Source organism: Prionailurus viverrinus, chromosome F1 (assembly GCF_022837055.1).
Source record: "Prionailurus viverrinus isolate Anna chromosome F1, UM_Priviv_1.0, whole genome shotgun sequence".
NCBI lineage: Eukaryota > Metazoa > Chordata > Mammalia > Carnivora > Felidae > Prionailurus > Prionailurus viverrinus.
The window spans coordinates 21,956,501-21,979,267 of NC_062577.1; the positions used below are offsets into that span (position 1 = coordinate 21,956,501).

Below are 22,767 nucleotides of genomic sequence, written 5' to 3' on the forward strand. Positions count from 1 at the left end.
TGAGGGACCTTTTAAACACTACTATTTAAAAATCTTTATTTATTTGATGGAAATGTTTCTGAAATGTGTTATTTTTCTGCCTTCAGAAGCAGAACATCCTGAGCATAATTTAACCTTACATTCATAGCTCAGTAGGCCACCAGTGTTGCAAGGGACTATGGTATCTGTCCCTAGAGACACTGACATAGTAGGACAAACTTAATGATTCCAAATACCTACATCTTTCAAGTTCACATGCACATATAATCATCTTTACTTTCTTACCCTCATTTCTTAAACAAATACGTCTTGTGTCTTCTATCTGCTAGGTGCTGTTCTAGACTCTAGGAAGACAGCAGGGGGGGAAAAAAACCAACACCCAATGCATGGAACTTGCATTCCAGTGCAGGAGAGAGGCCATCAATCAATAACAGATGAAAGGGTATACTAGGCAGTTGTTAAGTGGTAAGAAGGGGTGCATGGCAGGGGTGGAGGGTGAGGGGGTACAATTTAAGTGGATAGTTACAGAAGGCCTCACTGAAAGGTGATGTGGGAACACAACCTTCCACTGGGCTTGCCAGTGTTATTATCATGAGTGTGTCTGCCTCGCTCTTTTCAAATGTGCTACATCTAATCAACTATAAACAAAAAACTTCATCATGACTATATATAAATAGTCAACTTTGCAAAGGATTAGGAGTTAACATGGTATGTATTAAGAATGATGGTCTTTCCTAAAGAGTGAGAGCTAGTTCAGTTATGGAAAGAACTTTTTCATTAACTTTCAGTTTTTACATATGCTCTGGAAAGGTGAAATAACCAAAAGCAAGAGGGTGTTCCTCTGGTTTTTTAGAAGACATAAGCCTCTAAACATCTTAAAACTCTAGCTTCCCCTGTATCCTACGATAATGAATTACTAGCTGTTTCTCCCCCTTACCTAACTAAAACTTCTTCTGACTCCTACGCTAACCACTCTCCACCTTCTTACCTTCTGAGCGTGACATTATGTAAGCTTGGTGCTCAGCCTTATTCCACGTTCTCTATTCTTCATTCTCACTGCTTCACTCAGCTACATGTGAATGGTACCCAAACGCACCCCTCTGACCCCGAATCTCTTCTAATCAGAAAACGGCCCCAGCATGCCATATCTAAACTTGAAATAAACATGCCCCACCTTCCCACCAGCACCACTCTTCTTTCCAGAATCCCTGTTTCTGCTAATGACATGACTGCTCTCTTAGGACCGCCTTTGACTCCCCTGCCCCTGACCCCCTCACTGTGCACGCAGGCACCACAGCTAGTGATGCTTTCCTCTAGGTTTGTAACTACTCTGCTGATAGAAGGAAGTAAAAACAGACACACTTGTGATCGCTACTGAAAAGTGATTGCTGCAGAATTGATAGAAACCTTGCGAGAAAGTGACTATGTGTCCAACATCTCACCCAGGCATTAGGAAAACAATGCTTTTTCAAAGTTAGTATAAACCTTCTCTAACAGGGAAGAGGATTCAAGAAAGGTAGGACCAATATTCCAGATATGAAATAAAAGAAAGCAAGCAAGTAAAGAAATCAAGGTGGTTGTACAGGACTTCCAAATTATTGGCGGTAGAAAGAAGGCCCCATGATTAAGGCTGTATACTTAGGGTAGCACAGATCAAAAACCATGCTTACATGAAAGATAACAATCCCAATGAACTGAGTCTTGTGAAAATGTCAAGGTCGAGTAAAAGAGCTTTTTTCAGCTGTATTAGGAGCAAGAATGAGGAAGGGAGCAGCTCATTGCTGATGGGGGGGGGAGGGCGTTATGGGTTATGTTAACTGATAACAGAGAAAAGAGAACTACTTCACTCCCCTTATGCTTCTATCTTCACTATCAAGGCAAATAATCTTCAAATTGGAAAGGGTAGGACCAGCACGTTAAAGAGGAAACCAGAGCCCAAGATGGAGAAGGCGATAATATGAAAGCACTTAGCCCTCTAAGTAATTTCGTGTCTCCAGAGCCAGATAAATAACCTGAAAGGACTCTGAAAGAAACCAGGAGATGATCACGATATTGATGAATGGAATCTTCACAGAAGCACAGAATCATAAAAGTGTCTAAAGACTGGCAACAAGAAAACATAACAATTTTCGGACAGAAATTAAAGTAGACAGAAAACAATGGACTGCTTTGCCTGCCAACCATTGTTGCCAATATCCCAGATGGTCTGTAAGCAACGATCACCAGGAGCAAACATGAATCACGAGAAAAAAAATCATATCAAACTAACTTTCCATCTTATTCGGACCCCAGGCCAGTAACATGGAATGCTACAGACATGCTCACAGACTCGAAACACCATTCCATTAACTCTCTCCTCAGAACAGTGGGAACAAAAAGACTCTAGGTCAGGGAAGTAGCCTTGTTAGGTTAAAGTGGGGAGCGTGTAAAGGTGAGACACAGGAAATAACACTAGAGACTGGAAATGGACCTTAAAGGCCCTCAAATCCACTGTGACCAGTGCTCTAAAATTCTGTGAGTTTCCTACAAAGGCCAAGAGCAAATATTTGGCACGTAGTATGGGCTCAAATTTAAATGAATAATGAATGAATGAACGAACGAATGAAGGGTTTGTGATAAGTACAGAATGGTAAGAGGTCAACATAAACACACTTCCTTATTGCCAGTTCGGTCCATTGCTGGAATCACAGTACTTTTCATCTTGAGGGCCATTTAGTCTAACTCCCTCAAAATTTCTGGGTGACTAGCAACAGGACTGGAAATACTCAAGCAAAATAAAGGCAAAAGGCTGCCTGGCCCTCTGCCAGTTTCTACGATAATCTAATTCACTAGGGAAAAATCTCCAAAAAAGATTTCGGTTCAGTAACTCCTAAATATTGCACTTTTGGACTCTTTCCTGAAAATGATGCCATCTAAAGTCTACAAGTTTCAGAAACAAATGTTTGGTGGCTTTTGTGGGCAATTGTTTTTAAAACATCAAGCATATCTAAGGTATAATTTTAAAGATTCTGGCTCCAGGAGAAAAAGCTGAAGCATTAGTCACATGTTTTACATTTCTTACTCTTGCCTGCCAGATTTTTTTTTTAATTAAGAAAGGAAAAATGGGTCAGCCCAAAAGAATTTTTACAACTTTCAGAATAAATACAAGGCCCATGCAACCCCATAAACTTCATTTCTGGAGCCTTCCCCCCACCTCCCTCTGTGGCTTTCAGGGTCCTTTATTTATAACCCAGTCATAGGCAGAGCCCTGGTAACTGCCCCTACATCTTGTGTGTCATAAGGACATGTTTTCTCTCAGGAAGGCAGGGGACCAATGTGGTCCTGGAGTACAGCCTCTTCTGAGTTCAACAGGACATGGTGGGTGGAAGATCTAAGGGTCAAAAAGAACCTTGGCCGACCCAGCTTGGCTCCAAAGTCATTAAGAAACCACCCTGCTTCTTAGAAAGTATCACCACCCACGAGACAATTCTGAGGAAGTCCCAAGAAGAAACTAATCAGACAAAGTCACTCCGGGCTCAAGGAACATTTCAATGCTGGACACACAGGTCCAGACTTCAGATGGCGAATCTCAGCTATCCTCAGTTCATTCCTCTGGGACGGTCCTAAGTAGCTACTGCTTTTAGGGTGAACACTCTAATGCTCATGTTTACTTTCACGCAGGTCTGGTTTGGCTGAAGAGTTCCAGAAGAGCTTCTGCCAACCAGACCTAAAATCTATATGGTGTTCCAGGGACCAACCCGTCCTCGTATAGAGCAGACCAGGCTTCACGGTAATGCTCCAAATTAAGCTGGACCACCCTAAGACAGTGGTTTTCAACCTTTTTAATGATAATTTATAGCAAAAAGATACATTTTACAAGTGACACAGTGTGCACACATATTTAAAACAAAAAGCTTCATAATAATGCCATTCTAATATTTTCCTTTCCATTCTGTTCCAATTTTAAAATACCACTTTTTGACCCACTGAATTGATTTCAGAACCCACTAACAAACTACATCCTGCCTTTTTAAATGCAAGGCCTTAGAACAACAGACCAACAGAAATAGAATACCAGTCACAACATGTAATTTTAAATTTGCTAATAGCCACATTTTAAAAACGTAAAAAGAAACAGATGAAATTAATTTTAATATATTTTATTTAGTGCATTATATCAAAATATCACCATTTCAACATGTGATCACTGGTGGAAACTCACTGAGCTATTTTACATGATCGTCTTCATACTAAGTCTTCAAAATCTGGTATGGGTTTTACATGTATAGAATATTTCAATTTGCACGAGCCACGTGTCCAATGCTCAACAGGCATGTGTGGCTAGTGGCTACCACACTGAATAGTGTAGCCCTGGAGAGTTGTGGTCCTCAGCACCCCAGGACAGAACACACATCATTGTTGAGCAGAAGAAAGGGGAGTGGTCCACTCCCCACATGCTCTCACCTCACTGTACTATCAGGCTCCCCATGAAAGCTCCAGAGCCCTGACAAAGGATAGGAGATTTCACAAGGAAAAAGAATAGAAATGAAGCCTATTAACCAATGATATGGACTATCGCCTTGATATTCTTCAAACACAAAGTCCACATGCATTCTTTTGTCTGTGACATCAGAAATACAACAGATGTCACAAAAGATTCAAACTAGAAAGTAACTTCCAGAGAATTTGTTCTGAAAAATGTATCTTGCTGATTACAAAACTGATAAATAGCATGACTGCAACCATGTGGATAAAGACAGGAGGATAAAAGCAAATGTATAAACAACTGTGTTAGAGCAATATAGGATTGATTGTTTCTCTTCTTTAAAAAAAATACATATAATGTTGTGTCACTTTTTTAAGAATAACTTTATGGGGCACCTGGGTGGCTCAGTCAGTTAAGTGTCCGCTGTTCATGGGTTTGAGCTGCGCATCGGGCACTGGGCTGGCAGCTCAGAGCCTGGAGCCTGCTTCAGATTCCATGTCTCCCTCTCTCTCTGCCCTTCCCTCTCTCACACTCTCTCTGTCTCTCAAAAATGAATAAACGTTAAAAAAAATGTTTTTAAGATTGACTTTAAGAATTGCTTTAAAAGATGCTTCCTTTGGGGTACATAGGTGGCTCAGTCAGTTAAGTATCAGACTCTTGAGCTTGACTCAGGTCATGATCTCAGGGTTCATGAGATCGAGCCCCACATCTGGCTCCGTGCTAACAGCGTAGAGCCTGCTTGGACTTTTCTCTCTCCCCTTCTGCCCATCTTCCCCACTTGTATTCTCTCTCTCAAATAATAAACACATAAACTTTAACCAATAATTAATTAATTAATTAATTTTAAAAAGGTGCTTCCTTCTGTCCAAAGCAAACATATATGCCACTGAATCCCTAGGCAAAGGAAAAGGTAAAGAAAGCACGCTCCATAAAAAGGCAAGAAGGATCAGAAGCAGTCAGAAAACTCCATCTTGCCAGACCCAATGACACTGGGACAGTCTGAACAAAAACACCTAACAACAGGTACAATTCTGAAAACTTTCACCATAGGCTTTACATTTCATTTGAAGAAGAAATAGAAGAGTTAAGAATGCAAGACCACAGAGAAGAGGAAAATTGGAGAGGGTAAAAGAGAACAAAGGAAGTTGAGTTTTACGTGTGAAAACTGAAAAGTACACAGATAATATGTGTATATAATAACATATAATTTGTGTCACATATTTTTTTTAACATTTATTTATTTTTGAGAGACAGAGCATGAGCGGGGGAGGGGCAGAGAGAGAAGGAGACACCGAAACCAAAGCAGGCTCCAGGCTCTGAGCTGCCAGCACAGAGCCCGACTCGGGGCTCGAACTCACAAACTGTGAGAACATGACCCGAGCCGAAGTCGGATGCCTCAACGACTGAGCCACCCAGACACCCCTGTGTCACATATTTTTAAGTCCCTTTTGCCAATGAATCCTGGTAAGGAGAGCACACCCTGGGAAAGTGCCCTACACAACAAGCCTGCCACAAAAATCTCAGTAAGACCTCATCATCATGTGCATAACCTTAGTGCTTATGTGCATGGAGGGTGTCAGATCCTTTTACAAAAGTGTGTTGCACAGAGCACAGCCAAATTGGCTTGACACTGGGTCAATGCAAGCTTGAAACAAATTGGAACCAACAGATTAAGACACAAGATATGTGAAAACCCTAAGTCAACTAACTTTGGAATTCAAAGCAGAATTGGGTTCCCAAAAGTCTATCTTCAACCCATGACTCAAACCTATATGTCACCACAAAACTTATGGATTAAAACTCTAAATACCACGTCATCTGGTATACCAGAGTTTGGTATACCAAACTCTAAATACCTCCATCTGTATAGGTCACCATCACAGTTAAGTCAAGTTTCATAAGATCACGAAATGTGTAGTCAAGAAATGATAACAAGGGGCGCCAGGGTGGCTCAGTCGGTTAGGCATCTGACTCTTGATTTTAGCTCAGGTCATGATCTCACGGTTCATGAGATTGAGCCCCACATCTGGCTCTGTGCTAACAGCGTGGCGCCTGCTTGGGATTTTCTCTTTCCTTCTCTCTGTCTGCCCCTCCCCCACTCGGAGCTTGTTCTCTGTCTCTTTCTGTCTCTCTTCCTCTCCCTCTCTCTCTCTGCCCCTTCCCTGCTTGCTGTCTCTCTGTCTCTCAAAATAAATAAACTTAAAAAGATGATAACAAAAATGAGGCAAAAGCAGCACTTTCCTTTTTCATGGTGTCATTAGTTGAAGTTTAAAACAGAAATCAAATCTAGCTTATTCAACACTTTCCTTTTTGTTTCAGAAATGGGATTTACAACATTCCCAAATGGCCAAAAAAAAAAAAAAAGTCATAAAGATACACGTTTTATAATAGAGATAAGGTCAAACAATTTATGAGATGCTTACTGGGTACCAAGTGTGGCTCAGATATGGTCCCAGGTGATGAGAATACAAAGACTGATTAAATACGGTCCCCACCCCTGAAGCGCACAAATGAACAGGGCAAAGAGAAAAAAATATATAAATAAAAGGATACGTTGTGTTAAGTGCTGTAATAGAGCTTTTGGTAAAGCACTAAGGAGACCCAGATGAAAGAAAGGGTAATTATTCCAGAAAAGGGATCAGGAAGGCTAGAAGAGTAAAGACGATATTTGAGCTGGGACTTCAAAGGTAAGCGGGAGTTCATCAGTCAATCAAGGAACAGAAAAGCACTTCAGGCTGATGGTGGCATAAGCAGTGACAGGGGGAAGTCAGAGCTGCACGTAAACATGGCCGTCACTATTGATAATGAAATCTGTAACTCTGGATTCTCAAGTCAGAAGGCAGCTAGTTCTTTTCTTGAGACATAGCCACATAGGGAGCTGGAGGGACAGATGGAAGGAAACCTTTTAAACCTTCCTCAACCCTGTTGCTGTAACTCTCAGCAAAACAAGGAATTCGGGTTAAGGTTTGGGGCTGAAATCAGAGCTGCTACCCGTCAGCACGTTTTGGTCCAGCCACCTGAAGTTGCACAAGCCTTTACCCCTCAGGCAGACACTCATTTGTGGACTGTCAACATTGGATAGAAAATCATTTTTGTAAAGAATATCACAATCCTCTAACACTAATCAAAGAATGTTCATGAAGAAACATTTTAATCAACTTTAGCTCCTTAAGTAATATTTCTGTTTCTTAAGGAGCAAAATGGCAACAGGTCCCTCTGGGATGGCCACAGCAGCAAGTTGGATGAAAGCTGGTTCCTGGGGCTCAGCTGATCACAAAGTCACCGCTTTGCACATAGAGGAATGTTAAACATGTACCTTGAGTTAGGGCACAAGAGTCCCATCTCCTTTAGCAGGACAACAGAGTCAGCAGATGCGGAGAGGATTCAGTGTTTATCGGTAATGCTTAACGTGAACAAGTTACTTGTTCAGCATCTTTGTGTAAGAGATTTAACTTTCATTTACAGCTCTGAGTACAAGGGTCAGTTAGCCCGTAAGTCATCTGGGAATATGTGCCAACAACAGGGAATGGATGCTGGGGTTCAAGTATCCTGAGAGAGGAGGAAAGGATCTTCAGATGCTCAGGGGGGTCCCTATATGAATAGAAGGAAGGTCAGGTTCATGGGCAAGCAGCCAGAGACCCTGTAGGCTATTTTTAATCCAGAAGAAGGACAGGAAGGGCAGGAACAACAACAAAAAAGGAACTCACACAGGAGAAATGGAAAGCAAGAAGGAAGCAACTGTAATAAGCAAATGGAAAGGCAGTGAGAAAAAAAGATCTTAAAACTAAAATTGTATTCCTAACAGGGAAGCCAGGAACACTGTAGGAAAAGGCTGAAAGAGAGGAGAAAACACAGAAAGCAACAATAGGACTACTCAAAGAAAGGATTTTAAATGCCTCCATCTTATGAGGGTCAGAGTGGGTCGGTTGGTAACATTCTTGCCTCTGGCATTAGGTCATGAGTTCAAGTCCCACATCAGTATTTGGCCTCAAATCAAGCTTTGATTTTCCAGCAGCTCTGGAGGGCTGGAAGCATTTTCCATTCCTTGGTGCATTAACTTTACCACCCTTTGCTGCACCAAATTAAAAGTACCAGAAAGAAAGGGAGAATCAAAACCAGGAGCCATTATCTAAAAAAATAAAAAATTAATCATCTTGGAAAGAATAAGAATGAGAAAGAAGAAAGTTTTCATATGTAAAATATTCGCCGCATTTATCTTAGACTCCTGTGAATACGGGTATTTTTTTTTTCCCACATCCAATCTATAGAGAGAAGCCTTGTCTGCATTTTCAACGCACATAGAATATACTAGTAGTAACAATGGTAGTGGCAGAGGAAATGCTACTCCTTGCCGAACACGAAGATATCATCAAAGTAACAGCAACTGGAAAGAAAAAAATATGGAGAAGATTCTCTCTGGGATGAGTAGAAAGGGAAGACTAAGGAACAGACCATACGTCCATCAAACACTTCGGCGGTGAGGAAAGAGAAAAAAAGAAATGACTTTAAGTTAAATGACGACAATGAGACCATCCTTATATTAGCATAGTACTTTACATATTAAAAAGTACTTTTATAGGGGCGCCTGGGTGGCTCAGTCGGTCAAGTGTCTGACTTTGGCTCAGGTCATGATCTCAGGGTTCATGAGTTCAAGCCCTACATCGGGCTGTCTGCTGTCAGCACAGAGCCCACTTCAGACCTTCTGTCCCCCTCTCTCCCTGCCCCTCCCCTGCTCTTTCACTCTCAAAATAATGAGTAAACATTAAACAACACTTATTTTTTTAATATTTTTTAAAAAGCACTTTTATATACATTAACTCATATGATCCTCACAATATCCATAGGCAGAAGGGAAAGCAGGTATCTTCCCCACTTCACAGATGAGGAAACTGAAGATTTAAAAAAGACACGTGACCACCTCGGGAGCAATCCGGCTCATTCCTAGTTTGGGGGTCAAGTGACCGCATCAGCTAATCAATGTGTGGCATTGACTTATTTGCACTTACCGAGCTTAGTCCAAACGGTGCGAGCACAGTTTGCTAACATCCTAAAATTATGCCCAACAAGAAACGATTAGCATAATGCTGACCAAGGCAGAAAAGTGGTTTCCTACCCTTCTATTTTTTGGTCAGAAATATCAAATATAATTGTTAAGTACTAAAATACTTTTAAAGCATTAAAAGAAGCACACCAATCAATTAACTATATAGGAAAACTGAAGGAATTTTAAGTGTGAAATATTGGAGCCTAAACAATAATCGCCCTTCATGGTACAAGCAGCCGGACAGAGAAAACACAATAGATATTACTTTTAATAAGCAAGGATCACTAAATACTGCCATGGCCATTCCTCTCAGATGTGCAAAATGAGAGAGTGATGTCAGGAACATGCCTTGAAGCCTTCCTAATATTTCTTAAGCAATCTGGTTTATATACAACCCTAAGCTTCAGGGGACACAGAGAAGAAAGACTCCCGGGCTTCTACAAGTTTTCATGGCGGGGTTCTAAAGACGGCTCTGACGGTGGGGTCCTGAAGAGAGCCCCACACTCAGTGAATGAGTGCGTGTTGTATCCTAGGCGCCACGCCAAGCACCTTACATACAAAACTCCTTCACTAATCACAGTAACCCCATCAGGAAGGAAGGTAGTACTGGTGCCCTTCCAACAGGTAAGCAAGTCAGACTTAAAGAGGGTTGGTAACTTCATGGCTCAGGCCCACACAGCTCACATGTGGCAGGTATAAGTTCTGAATTCAGGTCTGCCTGGTTCCAGAGCACAGCTGCGTGCTCTCTCTCTTAGTTGAAGTACAGCTGACATACAATATTATGTTAGTTTCAGATGTACAGCATAGTGATTTGACAATTATATACACTATGAAATACTCACCATAATAAGCGTAGTTACCATCTGTCACCATACAAAGTTTTTACATTATCGACTAGTGGCCCTTCACCAGTGCTCTGGGACCTCCCTCAACCAGAGCTCCTGCTGAAAATATCTGCAGAAAGGAAGAGCAACCAGGAGGTGCCGGCTCCCGCCAAGGCTCCAACTGAGAAGAAAGAACCATGGGCGAATTCCCCATCCGGGCCTCGATGGCTCTGGGCCTTATTAAAACCTGGTTATGTCACGGGCGCCTGGGGGACTCAGTCGGTTAAGCATCTGACTTCAGTTCAGGTCATGATTTCATGGTTCGTGAGATGAGTCCCACACCAGGTGAGCTTGAGCGCTGCTTCGGGTAAAAAACACGAGCCCCACTTTGGTTGAGCCCTGCTTCTTTCTCTCTCCCCACCCCCTCCCCTTCATGGGATTCTCTCTCTCTGTTTCTGCCCCTCGCTCACTTGTGCCCTCTCACTGTGTCAAAACAAAACAAAACAAAACAAACTTGGCTAAGTCATTTTTAAAATAGATATGCTCATTGTGTTGTGTCATTAGGGGGGGTCAACATGTGGATACAAAACAGCAAATGTCTTCCGTGTGCTTCACAAACTAACCAAATGCTTCCGGTTTCCTGAATTTTCTATTTAGGAGTCTCAGCTCAACAAACAATTTCAAGTGCTGCAGTCTTAATTGGAAATGTCACGAGTACAAAAGCATTTTATTTTAAGCCAATATCTAATCCAGTTTCGATTATTTTTACTTAAACCCATTAAATGGTCTTTTGTTAGATAAAAATTGCCCACATATTCTAGCTTCATCACCAGCAGCGACAGAAGTTACTGGCATGACAAGGGTACATTACTAGGGAAGAGTGTGAACAGGAAGGTTCTAGAGAGCCTCCGCTGATATTACTGAGCAAAGACATCCTACTTTTAGCAGGAAAGTCTGGTTTTGGGTTTTCCAGTTTTCTTTAGAATTATGAAACTGGAAAGACTCGGCCTTAGCTTCACTTTTATAAAAGAGGAGAATGGATATTGAAATCAGCAGGAAACAGAACCAAGGAAAAAGCTGAATTGCTCAATTCTGTGGCAAAAGGATCAAACAGACAGAAAACGTCTGGGAAGGTTACGTGGGATAAGATTAACCGTGTGGAAACGAATTTCGATGAACGGACCGCACGTGGGCACAAGCAATGAAATGCTAGAAAGTGTAGGGTAAGGAGTCCGTGAGGATGAAAATACACTGAGAACCACTGACAACACAGCATCCTAGCCCCTTAGGTCACGCCCTGCAGGGCGGAAGGGAGAAGATGGCTTTGAGGAACCCCAACCACAGGGACACAAGCCGCAGCCACATGGGTGGCAAGGCCCAGGTATTTCTACAATGTTAAGCCAAAAGGACCAGTGGTGAATGACGTGATTCTCTCTTCACAGGACTCACTGAGCCTCCTCCCAGGTGGCGTCTCTTATCTCATGCTGTAAGCTTGCCCTACCTTTTATTCCCTCCTTCCTCCATTTTTACTATTTCTTAAACCAAAGACGGTTCCTAAATGGTGCAAGTTAATCACAAAAATGACACAATTGAGGGAAAAACAAGCAAAGACATGACAAAGTCAGGCTTTGAATAATTATATAAAAGAGGCCTTCCGAAGATGCAGGAGATCCTAAAAAATAAAATGTGAAAAGACATTTTAATTTAGGCCGTGTGTGTGTGTGTGTGTGTGTGTGTGTGTGAGAGAGAGAGAGAGAGAGAGAGAGAGAGAGAGAGAGAGGGAGAGGGAGAGGTTAAAACTGTGGTAGTGGTAAACTAGGAAAACATTAGATCTTAACCAATTGTTTTCTTTTACATGAGTGGAACTAGCAACCAGACTGAGCCTCCGAGAGCAGTGATGCCAGCAACTGGGACAAACCGTGTCAAAGAGGGGTTAAAGGCAGTGAACAGGGACAGGGAAAAGGCCAAGACATCCAACCATAAAATTTCTTGTGTCTCTAACATGACAATTATAAGTTTTAACTGCTGTTGTCTAAAATATAGCTCTATAATCATAGGCCTGTGGGTTCCATGTTTATTCTCTCTCTCTGTGGCCTACAGATTTAATTTGTTTAGTTTGTAGGGAAACAGAAGACTTACAGAGAGAGAGAGAGAGAAAGAGAAGAGAGAAACCACCCGCTCTTCAAAGTTCTCTGGAACCTGAGAACCAAGCTCGGCTTGCTGCCTTGTCCACAGTGAGCCTAACTGAGATTTCATCTCTGGACAGGACATGGCAGGCACACCTGGGACTGGTTAGGCTGCAGGGCCTTTCTGACAGGAAAGAAGGCATCTGCTAGCACATACACAGAGGAAGCCGGACTTGAAGTCTGCAGGACACTTCACCCAATGAGCAGAGGATGATGCAGACCCCAGAAAGCCCAGTTTTTGACAAGCTCTCTGAAGCCAGGGTGCCTAAGAGCCATGCCTGCCAGGCCTCCCATCCCCCACTCCCACCCTCCTCCTTCCTAGACTGTCCTCCCCTCACCCCACTCTGTGTCCTGCTGCCACCGTTCCATTCAGGTCCTCGTCCCTTTCCTCACTTCACCTCCAGTTTAGCCTCTTCCCTCTCCCACACCCCAGTCTGCTCCTTTCCAGAGCATTCACCCCTCAGCTGTCCATCATCTTGCTAAAATATAGATCCGGCCCTGCCACTCTGCTTAAGGCCCTTCAACGACTATCTGGCATTCAGGGCTGAGCAAACTCCACGACATAGCATTCCAGGCTCTCAGTGACGTGGCTGAGCCTTTCTCTCTGGCCTCCTTTCCTGTCACCTTCCCAGAACCAGGCGTCCGTCCTTCCCTCTTCCCCATGCTGAGCCTCACACAGTGGTCTCCCCTCCGGCCTCTGTGCTTTCCTCCACCCTGTGTTCCCTGTCTCCAGCACCTACTCAGTTGTTAACTCTCCACTAAAGAGTCCTCTCTTCTATGCAGCCCTCCTGGAGTGCCCGCGCCCAACCTTCCACTTGATTTACATGATCCCCTCTGGGGTTCCCCTAACACACAGATCTTTTGCATGGCACTGACCATACTTACCTCAATATATTGTAATCAGTTTAAGTTTCTGTCTTCCCTACTACCTCTAAGTTCTTTTAGAACAAGGCTGGATTCCTAAGACTTAACATGGTGTTTGACATAACATAGGTCTTTGATGAAAAAATGAATACTACTGAAGGCTAGTTTAGCTGACTCAAACACAGATGACAGAATCATACAAACAAGCATACAACAATAGCAGCAAGGAAGTTCATACTGAATGTGTTTACTAGCAGAGGACCCAGAAACTGCCAAAAACTCCAGACTCCAAATCAACTCTGGAGATAGCCACACCCATCAGCAACCCAAACTTGAGCTAGCTGAGCTTTTCCAATGGAATGAGGCAACATTTGGTATCTTCCCTCCATTTAACCAATACTTTCCTTGCTCTGTTTACAGAAAAAATTTTTTTTCCATATCATGAGATAGGATATCATGGTATCCCATAGTGTAACATGGTAGAAAGGTTAATGTCTTGCTATGACATATTTTAACATAAAATGTGTAAGACAGTCACTATGAGATTCTAACTATTTAGAAGGGGGAGGTGTAAAACCAACAGATGCCATGGACAAAGGAAACTAAAGTAAGACAGGGCAGTGACAAATTTCAGCGAAGCACGGAAGGAGAAAAGCACAGTATTTGCCATATTGCTCTCCATTTCTTTCTAAATTTAAAACTTCAAGAAACTTTCTCTTTATAATTTCACATAAATAATAAAATACATTTACAATATTGACTTAACAGAATGTATACTTTAAGTATAAGGAGTCAATGTCCCTCTTATATTTATACTATTATGTATTTGCCGCAGGTAGACACATTATTTGGAACCAGCTGAGTGTCCCCTGAATTGGTGAACTGAACTGGATATTTTAATTACATGCTAAATATCTCTGACGCAGATCCCAAGAGATCTGCAAAGCAGTGAAAGGATCCAGCGTTATAGCGCTATCTCAGGCAACTGAAATGGACTGTATTTTCTTGGTTGGGGTAGGCTGCCATATTAGTGGATTGTTTTAGAAACACGTTCCCAGGGTCAAAATGAAAAAGAGGAGTTGATTCACTTACAGATGGCTGCTAAATTTTGAAATTTACTTTCTAAAGCCTAAATTCAACATTCTGCTAGACAAAAATAATGCAACCCACGGGCCTGTTTTCCTAGATGGAAACATGGATGACCAACTGTAAACCAAGGGCTCCTCTACGGCTTATCTCCTTAAAATTCTAAAGTCCTGCCCCTGAGCTTCCCAACCACACACAGTTGTAACGTTTGCCAATGCTTTTTAACTTGTGCCTTGCCTTTCTTTCTTCACCATTCAGCAATGAGACAAGTACAATGGGGTCCACTCCTTTTAAAAGGCACTGGGGAATGGTCTAGTTAATTCACTACTGTGAGTTTTTTTCTTAAAATGAATAATCACTACCTTTGTTTGTGTCCTGCTTTGTTCCAGAAAGAATGTTAAGAGAGCTGTAATCATTACCTAATTGATTTTTCTCGCTCCCACACGCCCCTCCTCTTCTTTATAAGCTAACATCTTCGTGCTCATTGCATTTTAAATAAGGAGCAACCCATACATTCATATTTGTCAGGACAAAATTAGTCTCCCAAAAAGGGATGAAGCTTGATCCATTCATTCAACAAACATTTGTTGAGTTTCTGCCAACAAGATGGCCACGGTTCACACTTGGCCAACCTTTTTGTCCAGTGGGAGATACAAACAAGTAAACAGACCATTACAACAGAGTGAGGTGAATGCATGACAGAGAATTAGAGGATGCTCTGGAACATGCAGAGGGAGTATCTCCTCCAGACGTGGGAGATCAGAGAAGCTGCCCATAAGTGAAGTTAGCTGAAAACTTGAGGAACTAATTGAAGGCAACATGGATAGCAATACCACCAAACCACCAGGTAGAGTCAAGCCAAACAGTAGATCCAAGTGAGAGATGACTTCTCGATTCAGATGTGACAAGTGCTTATCTTGCCACTGTGCCCATATTGGCCCACAGACTGGCCACAATTCATCCTAAACACTACGTTCTATAACAGATTTCCGGTTCCCTTTTTTTCTAAGTATATTCTGCTTTCTCCTGTCTTAATTTGTTATCTTAACCAGCCTCCCAGATACCAAGCATTTCAACTCAACCCAACAAGGGCCTATGTGGGAGGCACGGTGATAAATACAGGACATAAGGAAGGGAGGAACTGGGGCCCCACCACAAGGACCGCATTACCACAGACGCATAAAACTGAGAAAAGTCATGTGACCACCCACTGACCATTCCACACCCCACAAACCTTGCTGAGGTGACCTACCACTACCAATCCTGTTTATGAAACAAATATCCCCACTTTGAATTTATCCTAGGTTTGATGCATTTTCTGTGCCCTCCATCTGTCATATTGCAAAGACAGCAGACTGCACTCCTGACGCCAAAGCCCCTTCCCTGACAGTTGGATCCTTATCCTCTGTCCATTTGAGTACTCATCCTAAAATGGTACATTTCCTGCTTCCAGAGAATACTGATGTTCTCTCCAATCATTTCTACATATCACTGTCCATATAAAACTGCAATACTGAGACCAAAGAAAAATAACCAGTTTTGACCATTTGCTCTTCCAAAAATCACTGAACATTCTACAAGCTAATTGAATGGTTGGATGAAATGACTTTTTAATGTCCCTTCCAATCCTGAGGTTTTATGATTCTATGACATAATTGGAACCACTTCTCCTTGAGGGCTCTAGCTAAGAAAAGTTATCCTCGGCTAAGAAGTTATTGTAAAGGGAAAATGGGGTCAGTATTTCAATAATATTTGGTTTTTCAAAGTTTTCCAACATAACTTCACTGTCAACAGGCAAAGCTGCAGCCACATGTAGAAGTATGGCCCCAGCCCGGGCCATATTCTGTTGTATATTTTACAACCAAAGGCAGAGGGTTTTACTTCAAAAGATCAACGAAACATAAAATTTAAGGCACAAAGCAAAAAAGAATGTTCTGAATGTTTTGGATTGTATGACACTTCCCATCTGAGGGTGCGGAATTATTTTTGCTATCCTTTCCAAATTGAATCTTGTGTTTTGCGATCTGAGTACTAGAAAATACAAAAATTGTGCTCAGTCTTTTAGGTTTTTTGAATAATCTTTTTAGACATATAATGAGAGCTACGCCCACCCTCATGTGCTACATAGTCTCATACGTATCTTTGGTGCACCATACTTCATACATCCAAAATGGAGAATTTATCAATCAGATACATATCTTCCTAACAAGTATGTCAATTTGTGGTTCAAATTATCATTCAGGATGTAAGAAGAGAAAGTCCCATCAATCAAGTCCTGCACCACAGCTAGTATCTAAGCAAAAAGCACACCATAAGCATAAGTACACCATAAGCATCTTTGGTCTTCTGAGCTGATGTTCTCTTCCACTATTATGGAAATGGTCTGAAAGTTCCAGGCAGCTCCTGACAGCAAGGGATTAACAAACTGGGTTCGAATCCAACCTCTACCACTTCCTAGCTATGTGACCCAAAAATCAATTTAACTTCTCTAGACATTAGTTTCCTTATGGGGGGGAGGGGGGGGAAGGTATCACAACACCACCTTCCTCATAAGATTATTGACATACTATCCTCACCTCCATCTCTAGTTCACCCTAACACTGGTTGCTTTGGAGAATTTTGGAAGGGCTACTGGAATGTAGGAAAACAAATATGGAGAAGCCACTCAGTCCTCAAAAGAAGGGTTTGCAATTACTATGGCTCAATTGGTTGAGTCGCATTTAATTAAGTCTGGAATTCCAAGGACAAAAACAGAGCTTCCCAACAGGACACCAAAGACAAGGAAACACGTGGGATCAGAGTTGGAAAGTTCCTAAGAACATGCTCTTGAGGTCTGGGAGGGTAGCCACAAATCACACTTTGCTGCAATGGAGGAGAAGGGACAGATTCTTCTATCCACTCTAAGAAATCTTTTCACATTGTCTCCCTCTCGATATTTCAGCTCTACTGCTAAATCCATGGTGAACCAACTCTGAACTCTGTATACATTTGAGCACACTGAGAGCGAGGAGAGAAGAGAGGCAGAGTCCAGCAACAGAAAGTGAGTGAGAATCACAACATAACTATGAACATCTCAGCGAACCATACCTTGTGTGTCTGGGGCCTATCGAGTTAACCCCTCCATTTTCCCCTGACTTATTCATTCGTTGCTGTTGTGTTTGGCTGAAAACTAAAACTGTCACCCAAGTAACATTGGTCTCCTTAGAAAGACAGGAACAACACAGCATCAGGAAACATAATGACCCTGTGAAAGGCAGCTGGTTTAGAACTTGTGAATCATTTTGAAATACCCAGACAAGCCACACCACATCAATACCACATGTAAATAAGATGCACACAACCCCCCAAAACAAAGTGAAGACTTGCCAGAACTCTGGTTCTGCTTTCCCTATCAGGTCTGCTGGGGAGGCACCGAGTGCTTTTGAAAATCATATTCCGAGTAAGGTGCCTGTTAGACAAGTGAAGACCTCTGGTCTTCAAACGGAAGATTCCTACCTTTCCAGGCCACACCCGCAGATGTGACTAACAGTTCACTGCCCTACTGGGAGGTACCTCGGTCCCAAGTACAAAGCAGGAAAGGCCCGAGTTGAGGTAGCTGGGGACGCCCGAAGCAATGAAGGCCCGTGTCAGCAGACTAGGGGACCCGGAGCAGAGGAAATCACGGCCGATGGCCATTCTGCCTTAAACTCAGGGAGTTTTAAGTTAACGTGTTGCCTCTGGTCTCGACGTGAGGCTCTGGGCACTTTGGTTTCCTGTCCTCCTTCACATCCCGCCTTTGGTGCTCAAACACTGAATTCTGTGAAACCCAAAGCCAGTAGAGATTGGATACAAGTGCCCAATCTTCATTGCTCTCAAGTCCATCCCCTATGAAGGCTGAGTGCAGCTGGCCTGAGGCCAGGTGAGACCACACTTCATCCCCTCTATCCAGCCTACCGTGATCTTCTTTCTCAAGGCTTTTTGTATCACCTCTTACTGCTGTCTCTTGAGGATTACTTCTATCTCCAGATCAAGAATTCCTTCGTTCTTCCACATGTTGGTATTTGCTGGAGTAGCGATCCTTGTCGCCAAGCTTTCCATTTCTCACGGGGATGTGCTGAAGGAGCCATTAGGTGATAATAGATAACTCACATGATCTCAACCAAGATTTTAGAACCTTGGTGGAAAAAACTCTTGTTTATGGAAGCAGTGACTCTCCAAAGAGCCAGCGCTCTGTGCACGCTACATATGAAGTCGTGGACACTAAGTGTGCATTTGTCTCCTCGTGGGCTGCAGAAAGGAGGTAACAGTGGGAAATCTGCCACCACCTCCCCCCCGTAGGCAGCAGATCGGCAATGGTCTGTGCCCTGAGCATCCTGGATACGTGGTAGAGGTACAGGAGGAGAGGGGCTCTCAGCATCAATAGGGAGAGGACAGCGAGAGAAAAAGGTGCCATATGGGCAAAACTGCTTATGGCTGTCTGCACAGAGTGCTGCTTTCTGGTCCTTGTTACTGCGTGTCACTTTCTGCCACTCCACCCCCACTCTCTTTGCCAAAAGCCTCAACATTTCTAAGAGGTTCTGAATTATTGACAAACCTAGGGAAGATGCTTTGGAAAACATTAAGTACAAAAACAGACCTGAACAGCTAGTGCAAACACTCGGTCATTGGCGGTTTCCTTTTGAAGGCCAAAAGAGAAGACGACGACGAAGGAAAGAAAAAAGAAAAAAAAAAAAAAAAAAGCCTGCCTCTGCTAAATAATAATGATATTCACAGAACAAGAGACTCTGCAGCTCCAAAGTTCACAGCGTCTCCAGCTTTACTCACCCCTAGCCATCTTGCTCCTTTATTGGCAGCCTGTTGAATCTGGACTCTTTTGAGGGTGACATGGTAAACAGCTCCTTCCTCTACCTCTTCACCCCAGTCCTGAATCGAGCTCTGCCAGGGGATGGGATAAAGAGAAAGAAAAAGAGTATTTTTTTTTCCTCTCTGCTAACCACAATCTATCCCAGCTGCTTTACTGCTTACACCAGCACTCAGGGCACAAGACGGGCTGTTCAAAATAAATATTACAATCAGAGCAATACAAGACACATTGCGATAGAAGGAATGCTGAAATTTTCTTGGACCCCAGCCCTTTCCTGTGGTATCAAGATCCCTGGACTTTTCCATGTAGTTATTTTTCCTACACTCACTCACACAACTTAGGGGGTTTTCTTAAGTCTTTTTCCCCCCTCCTTCTTTAAGACACTATGATTTAATCCTGATTAACACCTCCCCCCACTTAAGTGAAAAGAAAAATAATTCGTTGGTACAAAGTCTGTACTACTTTTATAAGTGGCTCAGTTACTTGAGCATACTACATTTGAAACTCAGGCACAAACAAGTGTCTAAAACGCCAGGAGCCCTGACTCCCTTGGAAGTGAAACGCTCCCCGTGTCTTTTTCTCCTTTTGCTGTGCTGGGACCCAAAAAGTTAGCGGGGTTGGAGGTAAAAAGTGTTTATTTCCGGAAAAGAATCTGGCAAGTGCAGAAAAAGCAACACATCATCATGCAGCCGCAAGTAAAAGGCGTGCGCGACCCCCTGGACTTCCACGTCCCCAGCTGCAGCCCGAGTGGTGTTAAAGAGCCGCCGGGGCGCGGGAGCGCTCCCGGGTTCACCCCGACTAACAGTCCTCTGTCCTTAAAAGTTTCCCTTTCCCGACAAACATCTGCCCCACACACACCAGAGGCAAATGCCGACAAAGTAGGTGTCGCTGAAAAGAAGACACGCCAAGAGGAAAGCGTACAAAGCGGAGCGAGGCAGCCTCAGCTCCCAAGTAGGGGATCGGATGGCCCCGTCCGCTCCGAGAGAGTCCAAAACACACCCGGAGAAAGCGGCAGAAGATTCCCCACCAGAGAAGCCTCGGGAGAAGGCAGAGCTCTCTTTACCATTTTAGCTTGCCAAAGCAATTTCATTCTCAGTTTTCTCTTCGGTCCGCGGCCGCGGCATCCTGCGCCCCGCTCCGGGCCCAACGCGGTCTCGGCCGGCGCGCCCGCCGCGCCCCCAGCCCCACCGCCCGCGCGCCCGCCGCGCCCCGAGCGAGCACAGACCCGCGCGCTGCCCCCGCCGCCGCCGCCGGTGCGCGCGACTCGGGCCACAAAGGGAGCGCGGCGAGCGAGGGCGCCGCAGACTCCTCCCCGCGCCGCTCCGCCGCTCCGTGATGTCAGGCTTTCCTGTTTGTGCTCCGAGCACACTCTCCCTTTCTCAAATCCCATGCATAAAGTTAGCATGCAGTAGTTTCTCCGGCCACGAAGGCGATCGGGACACAAGCCTTTCAAGGTGCTCAGGTTTCCTGGACGGTCACCAGGTGCCAAGAAAGCACCCCGCGCGGTGTGTGTGTGGGGGGGGGGGGGGGTCCGGGGGGTCCGAGTGTGTGTCCTCTTCCTTTGCTAAGAGATAAAGGGGGAGCGGGCAGAGCCAAAAGGATGGGAGGAGAGGGTCGGGAAAACTTTTGTTACCTACTGAATTTAGGTTAAATCAGAGCTGCCCCCAAAGAGAGGGGCAGTACTAGAAGCCAGGAAGTTTTTCATTAGGGCAAAAAAGAAACGGTCAGAGGATATTCCAAAACCCATGCCCAGGGGCCCTACCCGGTCGCGCATCAGCACGCTGCCAACAGGAAATTGCTCTGGACTTCTTTCTGCCACCCATTATGATAAGGCTCATCCACAGTAACTGGCCATCGTGGGTGGGAAGGGGACAAAGCAGAATAGGGTTTTGCTGGGGCTGACAGCGTGGAAAGTGGGCCATCAGTGGCCCTGGAGGTTCTGTGAGTCTTTGTGAGACAGCCATCAGTTGAGTTGTCCCTACTGTAGGGACACAGCGGGATAGTAACAGAAAGGACAGAGCCCTTCGCAAGGAGACTGTTAGAGGGAGTTTTGTCATAACAGAAAGATCTACTACCAGGACAAAAGATTATAACATCTCTTAGATCCAGTTTTAATAAATCAACAGCATAATACCAGATGATAATATAATCAAAATGGCACGTGACAGAATTCCATGCCAATTCCAAAAAAAAAAAATCCTCAGAGCTCACATCTTATACTAGTTGAGTTTAATCACCTTTCAATTTGTTTTTAAAGACCTCTCACTAATTGCCATGCTAAGGCATAAGGCTAGGATTTGGTTCATAATAAATATATCATGAACTGCAAAGCTAGAGAGTCATGTGTACCGATGTTCCCAGGAGAACAGAATAAATGACAGTGAAAACACATCAAGGAGAAACAAAAGGATTTGGGACATTCAAGAACATCTTGAAGTCACTCAGCCAAGTTCCTCTTATACAACGAGAACCTACCCAGCTCAGTAACTGTGGAGACAGTGAATGCTCTTTTTATGAAACTGAAGTGATTGTTTCTATAATTTAAAAAAAAAAAAAGGAACAGCACATAGACCAGATCCTCCTTGTGATCAGCAGGATAGAGTGTCCCCAGTGTCTAGAGGAATATCATGTGGACGCCCTACCTGCCCCTCCTTCTTATGCCATCCTCAGGCCCCCTGGCCCACCCTTAGAGGACCTACCTATTCCGTGATCTCAAAGACCTCAAGATGCACCTGAGGGCAGTTAAGCCAGCCATTAGTTAATTTCACCACTACTGTAACCTGATTTAGGCTGTAAATTTGGAGATTACTGAAAAATTTTCACTTCAGGGACATCAAGCACTTTCTCAGCCTTGCCTGTCCCGTGCAGCCTTCCCAGACAGGGCAGCTTGTAATTCATAATGCTCCACTCCGGTTTCAGATCTTGTCACCCTCTTCTCCACCAATTCCCTGGCTGGCCACCTGGTGTATAGAGTGAAAACACAGGCTTCAAGGCAAGTGGATCCAGCTTCAAATCCACACTTATGTTGAGAGTGAAGTTGGAGGCACCTGGGTGGCTCAGTCGGCTAAGCATGCAACTCTTGACTTCAGCTCAGGTCATGATCTTACAGTTCGTGGGTTCGAGCCCTGCATCAGGCTCCTCACTGACAGTGCAGAGCCTGCTTGGGATTCTCCCTCTTCCTCTCTCCACCCCTTCCCTGCTTGTGCTCTCTCGGAAAAGAAACAAAAAGAAAAAGAATGACCTTGGGCGCTACCTCCCTGAGCCTTAGTTTCCTCATCTGTAAAAAGGGACAAACATCTACCTCCTCACAGAGTTCGAAAAAGGATTAAATGAAATATGTATGCAAAGTATCTAGCAAATGGTAAGTAATCAAAAAGTTCTATTCCCTTATTATTGCATTTCTTCCCAAACTGTATTTTTTTCCAGACTCACTGAAAAGTTATATATGTATGCAGTGTGGGGAACCCTGAAATCAT

General features: G+C 43.7%; 1 protein-coding gene across 2 annotated transcripts in view; it reads right to left on the reverse strand.

The window, feature by feature from the left end:
- The window catches only part of RGL1 (ral guanine nucleotide dissociation stimulator like 1), a 259,235-nt gene that overhangs the window by 106,350 nt on the left and 130,118 nt on the right, over positions 1-22,767 (reverse strand). Inside the window, exons 1-2 of one of the 2 annotated variants that reach the window (XM_047840100.1) lie at positions 20,355-20,478; positions 19,252-19,362 (exon numbers count right to left, since the gene is read on the reverse strand). In XM_047840100.1, coding sequence (XP_047696056.1) covers positions 19,252-19,362; positions 20,355-20,381 — 138 coding nt within the window. In that variant the 5' untranslated portion in view covers positions 20,382-20,478. Of the gene's footprint in view, positions 1-19,251; positions 19,363-20,354; positions 20,479-22,767 lie in introns of those variants that run through there. The other variant, XM_047840099.1, reaches the window with a different exon arrangement.